General features: G+C 30.5%; 1 protein-coding gene and 1 long non-coding RNA gene across 2 annotated transcripts in view; one reads left to right on the plus strand and one right to left on the minus strand.

Annotated features, from left to right (window-relative positions):
* Positions 1 to 7765, plus strand: part of LOC102677989 (serine/threonine-protein kinase tousled-like 2) — a 32290-nt gene that overhangs the window by 16106 nt on the left and 8419 nt on the right. Inside the window, exons 4-5 of the mRNA XM_006619402.2 lie at positions 7235 to 7325; positions 7439 to 7701. Coding sequence (XP_006619465.1) covers positions 7235 to 7325; positions 7439 to 7701 — 354 coding nt within the window. The remainder of the gene's footprint in view (positions 1 to 7234; positions 7326 to 7438; positions 7702 to 7765) is intronic.
* On the minus strand, positions 4260 to 7139 carry LOC116186080. The gene is made up of 2 exons (XR_004150996.1): positions 6109 to 7139; positions 4260 to 5095 (listed from the first exon to the last, which is right to left on the minus strand). It is a non-coding gene; the product is annotated as an uncharacterized LOC116186080 (long non-coding RNA).

The following is a 7765-nucleotide window of genomic DNA, read 5'->3' on the forward strand; positions in this document are numbered from 1 at the left end:
ATCAAAAATAACATTTCTTTTGAAATAGTAGAGAAATACATATATTATACCAATGAAATTTCAATAACTTTCGTTTTCTAAATTTTAAATTTTCGATAAAATCGATATTATGCGATAATATTGAAAAAAATTAATAAATAATTTACAAATCTAGTTTTATAGTAAATATTTGCAAAATAGAAAAGATATTTCAGAAATAAGAAACGAGAAAAGAGAGATCGAATATGTGTATGTCTTAAAAATATTAACTTTCATTATCATGCATGATATATTATTTATTACAGTTTAACAGTGAATATTTCAGTGAATATTGATAATCCTCACATTTAGAACGGTAATTTCACACATATACATGCACACACATATTCATATAAAAACTATAAACTTTCGTGAAAATTTTTTTTCTTTTAAATTTTTTTCTCTCATCGTTATATTCTTATTTCAATATTTGCCACAATATATTATTATTCATCTTAATTATCAAAATAATATATAGAAAATCTTTCTAAAATGATTTATGATGCTTTTATATCTAAACTGGCATTAATTTCAAGAAATTCGGAAAAAAGACTTACCTATTTTACTGTTTGCCACGTTGATCTATCGTAGAAATTAAAAAATATAGCCATATAATTATTTTCATATTCATTTAATTTATAGACATAATATATTTATTCATTTCTCGACAAATTGCTTCAGCTTAAATTTAATAATATAATTCGTAATATATATTTATTATTTTTCTATTTTTACTATTTTTTATTTTCTTAATAAAAAAAAAGTAAGTTTATAATAAATATAAATATTTGAATTTCTATATCAAATAAAATATAACTTTAATATAGATATTATTAAATTTAGCCATCTAATAGTTATTTAAATAATAATAAAGTTAATAAATTATGAATCTTTAAAAAACAAAAACTAATTCGGATTTTAATTATTCTCCTAAAAATTTTTTCAATCAAATTTATTGCAACTAAAATCGCAACTAAAATTATTATCTGTCAATTAAAAACCTTAGTGTTATGTATTTAATAATTCAAAAATTCAATTTCATTGCAGAATTAATGAAATTGTGACTGATGAAAGTGAAATTTATTATAATTGAAAAATATTATATAATATTATATGAACTGTCATATAAAAAATATATATACTTATATGCAATAAAACATTGATTTTGGATTATATATAAAATAAATGATAAAATAAAATAAATGAGCGAAACTTACAGAAAACAATAAAAAACGTAACATATTCGTATATAAATCTAATACATATAATGATATACATATGCATGTACTTTTAGAATAAAAAGTATGAAAAACAAATTTAAAAAAAAATTTAAAAAGTTAAAAGAATCGAGCTTGTATTAAAAAGAAAATTAATTAAAATTTTTGACATGAGATAATGATTATGCTATATTTATAAGAATATCTTAACTTGGGCAAAATGAAGAGAATTCGTAATGCAATGTGCAATGCGCACACGCCGTTTACACGGAGTACCGGATCGTACCTAACTTTTCCTGAAACGGTGTACACAGAAAACCGCGTGGCTATGAACAGTGAGCAGAGCGCAAGCCAAGGCAACGAGGCAACGCCGCGTGGCCGACCAGCTGATCGGTCGGAGACATGCGACTGCACGGGGCAGAGGGGGAGAATCGTGCGCGACTGGGCTAATGAGCGTGCGACCTATTGGGAGTTCATTGGAGGGGGATAAGGCAACACATGGAGGGGAAACAGTGATCCCTTCCATGAAAGGAGTAGGGGTAGTGATTGCTGTGTTGCCGTCACGTCGAACGTTGGTGGCTGTTGTCGCCACTGTTCTCTACAATCGAATGGCATTGCAAGGTCTAGGAGCTAAACATGTACATATTCACCTTCACTTTATTTTTTATTTTAATGTGTTCTTGATCTCTTTCCCACTTTTCATGTTTATATTTATTTTAACACATTTATTATACACTCACACGCCACATATATTCACACGCGCGCGCGCACATATATTAAGATTAAAGATATATATTATATTAAAAAAATCTTTAACAAAGAATTACTTAATATACACAAATTTTTCGTAACAATGCTTGTAACAAATATTTTGTATTTTATAAATAATAATATGATAAAATGAAACATATTCGAAGCATATTTGAAAAATATATCACTTTTTCATTATCATTGTATCGTATTGAAATATTCTATGAATTCTTCAATAAATTTTTAACATTTTCATTATAAAATTTATTAATTAAATCTAAACATTTAATGAAAAAAATTTCTAGCATAAATTTTATTACTATCAATTCTATATTTTAAATTTTGATAAATTTTATTTTTAAATATATGTTCGCATTACATTAAGAAAATATACTGAAATTATATATTCGATATATAGTATCGTTAAAAAATGGAAAAAACTGTTAATGCGATGTTGTCACAGCATTCGAAATACATATTGCAACGTTGCTCTTTACTTGAATATCGCATCGATAGTATAAAATGTACATACATACTTACTACTATTCCGTCATTTTGTTCACTTATCCCGTCAAAAATTGAAAGCACGTATGAACGCTAACACTATTTAATAATTTTTTCTACACTTCAATATTCCGTAATTAAAATTCGGAAATCTAGTAAAAGTGATATAAATCTTAATCACAATATCAAGTAAAATATTTAATATATATATATATATATATATATATATATATCGTAATTACATATAATAATTAATAATATATTAAAAAAAAATATACATTGGGAAAGAAAAATTATGTTTACAGGATATACAAATGCGTAAATATAAAATTGTTTAAAAACATTTCTTTACAAGGAATGAGATTTCATAATAATTTTTAATTAACGAATTATATTAACAATATATTTAAATGTGGCTAATTAATTGATCAAAATGGAAAAAGTAAAAAACTTAAACACTGAGAAACATGAACACTGATAAAAATGTTTAATTACACTATTAACACTGTTAAAACGCGAATAGTAAGAAACGATGATATATGCTCTTGCCAGCCCGCCGGTCTGACCAGTTATGTTCGTCGAGTCGTCGTTTCATACGTACGCTTGGTTCTTTCAATCCCCTCCACTAGGACTACATCTCGGTAATACGCCCTCGCACTGGTTGGAACACACGTCGGCACGGCGTATTCCAGGAACGTAACTAGTAGAATCGTTGTGAGGGCGCTCTGTCTTTCAATTCTAAGACAGGTGCCATTCTCGATATACAATGTTTTACACGACTATGCAAGTCAGTATAAAATCCTACGAAATAAAATAATGCTGCAGCTAACTTCATACGTACATCGACAAGTTTATACATACATACTGGGTATGTACTTTTGTTAATGTTATTAATTAGATCGATATTACATACCTATATTTTGTTTATTATTAGAAATTAATTGTTTATATGATATTCCGAAAAATTTATAAATATTTTCCAAATTCATAATTATAAAATATTTTCTTGAAAAAATAATTCTATAATTTTTATTATAAATATATCTATCATAAAAATAAATATCTATAATTAAATAAACAAAGAAAAGGAATAAATGAGTGATATATATGTAATATTTATATATAATAAATAAGAATGTTGTTAATATTCACAAAAATTATATCCCAATAATTATTAACGTGTATAATATAATAATACGCTTTAGTTAATTTTAACATTTTATTTAAAAATTAAAACATATGAATATATTATTCTAGAAAAGGATTTCATTTTATTGTATATTAGGCATTTATTACATTTATCATATATTTATTGATGTATAAAATTTAATTAATTATTGTAGTATTTGACTCTATGACATAACATCACAAAGCAAATTACTGATCCACGTATAAGGTACAGCACACCCTTTGCACGCCGTAGTGGCACAGCTACACTTCGCCACATCGATTTTACCGGCTCGCTTGCACTCACACTCGGTCGACCCGTTCACTGAAGGAATGTCTCATATGCCTCCCTCCGACTCCCTTTTCCTCCCCTTTACTTCTCCTAACCCTACTCCTACAAACCTCTCTGTCACTCAGTTAGCTCTCTTTCTAAAAACTTGTCTTCCATCTCTTTCTACCAAGCTCGCCAACTTCTGCTTGCCCTCTCCTCCTCCTCCCCTTCTTCTTTCCCTCCCCCTCCTCAGTGCTTCCTCTCATAGGTCTCTCGATCTCTCTTGATTTCTCTCTCACACTTTCACAATTTCTCTCTTTCTCTCTTTACTGTCTGTTGTGATCGTTGGGCAGTAGCGCCGTCGCGGGGAGGTGGAGGTTGCACCTTTTGCCGCATCTCGGAATCTCGCGCGTTGCTCATTTGCTGTACATAGGAGAGGAGAAGAGAGGCAAGGAAAGAGGGAGTGTGAGAGCACCTAAGAAAGAGAGAAAGAAAACCTTCGCTAGGTAGTAGTATGCGAACAGTACGGTAGTCGGACAGTTCCAGTTCCGTTTCGATTAGGCGAGACTACGCCGGGTTTTTGGCTCGCTCGTGGCCCGTGTAACGTACGCGTAATGCCGTTTATCGTGGCCATTGACGGCACTCGATGCTGCTGGTGCTGTTGCTGTTTACCCGGCGCGCTAACTGCACGCCGCTTTTACAAGTGGAACTGCATAGTTGAAGAAGATACGAAGTGAACCAAGTTCGTGAGTGTTCAAAAGGATAGCTTACGTGTGCCGTTTGGATCGTGTAATATCACTTTATGATTATGGTCATAAAAGGATCAAGTCGTGAGGAATAGAGGAGTGTTCTGTAAAATCCGCATGTCCCGATTCACTGGGTTCGTATATGTTACTACTTCCCATGTAACCTCCTTGCCTACGCACACTAACGCAAGCGCACATAGCAAAGCTTACTTAAAGCAAATCGCTGCCGGAGAAACGATTCCCCGGCCCTCTAGCCCAGTTCCGGGCACAGACATTGATCCATCGATAAGGAAGTTTCCTATTCTTTGTTGAATTGCTGACATGTTCAGTAAAATGCAAGAAAGTGAAACGAATCATTCGTAAGCTACAAAATCCTCTTGCTTTTGTAATTCATTATTCGTTTTGACTTAAATATCAATTTTCTATAGTACAATAGATGTAAATTTTTGTATTTTTAATCTATAATTTATAAATTGAATTTTCATTCTATTTTTTTTTATTTCTATTTTTTAAGATTTGTGAGGAAATAAAAGTATATAATGAACATAAATTTTTATACACACTTCCATTGTTATATAAAAATGACTTATTAATTATATATTTTTATTTATTTATTAATAATTTAAGTGTGTATTTGTGTGTATATAAATTTGAATTCAAAAATAAGCATTATTCTCACATATTTTGTATTAAAATACATTTACATTTTTATTGTTTTTATTTTTATCTTAATTCTATATGATAATGCTTAATTTGATATCGTAATATTTTATATCAAATTCATTTTTAAATTTTTTATATATATATAATTTAATGATTATATATATCAGAATCAATATATTTCATTTAATCTAAATGTTTAAGATTAATCGAATGTTTTGTTATTATTGTTCTGTTTATATTTTTGAAATATCAAGTTCTTTTTTTTCATTTTCATTAAATTTAAAATAATAAAAATAAAATGCTTCTCTTTCTCTTTTTTTACTATATTTTCTTTATATCATTAAATACATACACGCGCGCGCATACATACACATTATATATAATATAAATATATAATATAATATACATATATTGTAATATCAAACATATTCATAATCATTTTACAATCATTTTGCTGATATATTATAAATAGAAATATATATTCAAATCCTCATGTAAAATTATCATGAATGTAATAAAATTGAATAATATATGAATATCTATTAATACAATTGAAACTTCAATGAAATATGAAATACAAACTTATACACGAAAAAAATGAAGATGACAGGAATGCAACATTATAACGATTCATCTATATTTATAATGCTTTATAGTAGCGATACTTTTAATCATAATAACGTGTGCATGTCAGTGACAGAGCGTGGAATTCGAACGTGTGCGTTCCGCCTGGCAAACGCGCAAACGCGTGACCGCGTCCATGAGAACTTACCATTAATCCGGGTTCTTAACCGCGCGCGGAGTAAACGTGGCTGACACGCCGCTGATAATAATAATAAGAGTGCGTAATTTATCGGAGAATCGACGTCACAAATCGAATGACGTAGTGTGTCGTCGTGATTATCTTTGTTGTTCATTGAAAGCAGTTTGCACAGCGGTTGCATTTGGTGCGTATATAGAAAACTATGTACGATAGGAAAGCCAGTTAACTATCCGACCTGACCAGAGTTCAGATGTGAAACAGTGAGTAAAACTGCCCCCTTGCGGAGCGCGTCCGTGGTTCCCAATCTAACCACTCCTCTGCCATCGAGTTCTTACGTCCTACCCCCCTTCTCTATCTCCCATTCTCTCTGTTTCTCTACTTCCACCCCCTCTCCATTTTCCATCGCCTTTCCTCTTACCTCTTCTATAGCTCCGTAACTCCCTGCCCTTCCGTCGTTCCCCTCTGTTAGGGTCCTCCATTTTGTCGTGATTCCTCTAGCTCTAAACATATATTGCACATTTTGTTCATACTGTGCTATTGACATTTACATACAAATTGTGCGCGAAACCGTGCCTATGGTTGACATACTGTCTATTAGCTCAAATAGCAAATACGACTATGGGGCTCCACCATAGGCTATCCTGGAAGGTGTCACTTCTCTCTCTTTCTCTCCTGTACTGTCTTTTTCATTCTCATTCTTTCTCTTTTCATTTCCTATTGAACCTACTTCTTTCTCCCTTGCACGTCCTTTGTTTTTCTTTTTTTCTTATTAGTCTTTCTCTATTCTAAGTTTCCTTCTGTATAATAAATTGTGTCTTAATAACATGCGATTTTTATTACCTAGTATATTGTACGCCGGTATCATTTTCGAAGTGTAACCTCTACCAAAAGTAACGAGTCTTGATTCGCGTTGCGATATTTTTCTCCATGTTGTTTCTTCTATCAAGCTTGTATTAAATTTTGTGATATAAATAATTGTGCGACATAATATTTATTTTCTGTATTATAACATTTTAATAAGTGTTAGTTTAATTTAATATCATAATGATCTTTTTCCTATTTTGTTAAAATATTTGCAAAAAGGTATATTCTAATTATTTTATATCAACATTTTTTTCTCTTTTTTTTATTTCAGATGTCTGCTGGGTCACAAATTCAGATGGCACCTCAATCAACTGTAAACTCTGGTCAGTCAGTTCATAGTCAAGACTCGAACATGAGCACTGGTAAGTTAATATATTTTTATTTTATTTAACAATAAAAAATGTTTATTTAATAATTAACCTAAGAATTGCTAAAATGTTATTTTATAATTATAATTATTTTGATATAATTGCAGGCTCATCACATAGTGATAAGGAGGTAGATCCAAATACTCCAGAAAAAATACCCAGAACTCCTTCAGAAAGAAAAAGGAAACGTAAAGCTGATGATGGAGGTGGGGGAGTTACCGGAGGACCTGTAGGAAGTAAGGGGTCTAGATCTGTTGCTGCTCTTGAAAATAAAAAAATAAATGAGTATTTTCCAAAACATCATTTGGGTAACAGCCCCATTCGGCATGGAGGTGCTAAAAGTCCTTCACCTCAACAGGGGTATCCTATGGTAAATATAAAAAGTATATATGTATATATATATGCAAATATAAAAATTAACTCTTATATCATAT

Source organism: Apis dorsata, unplaced genomic scaffold (genome assembly GCF_000469605.1).
Source record: "Apis dorsata unplaced genomic scaffold, Apis dorsata 1.3 scaffold_415, whole genome shotgun sequence".
NCBI lineage: Eukaryota > Metazoa > Arthropoda > Insecta > Hymenoptera > Apidae > Apis > Apis dorsata.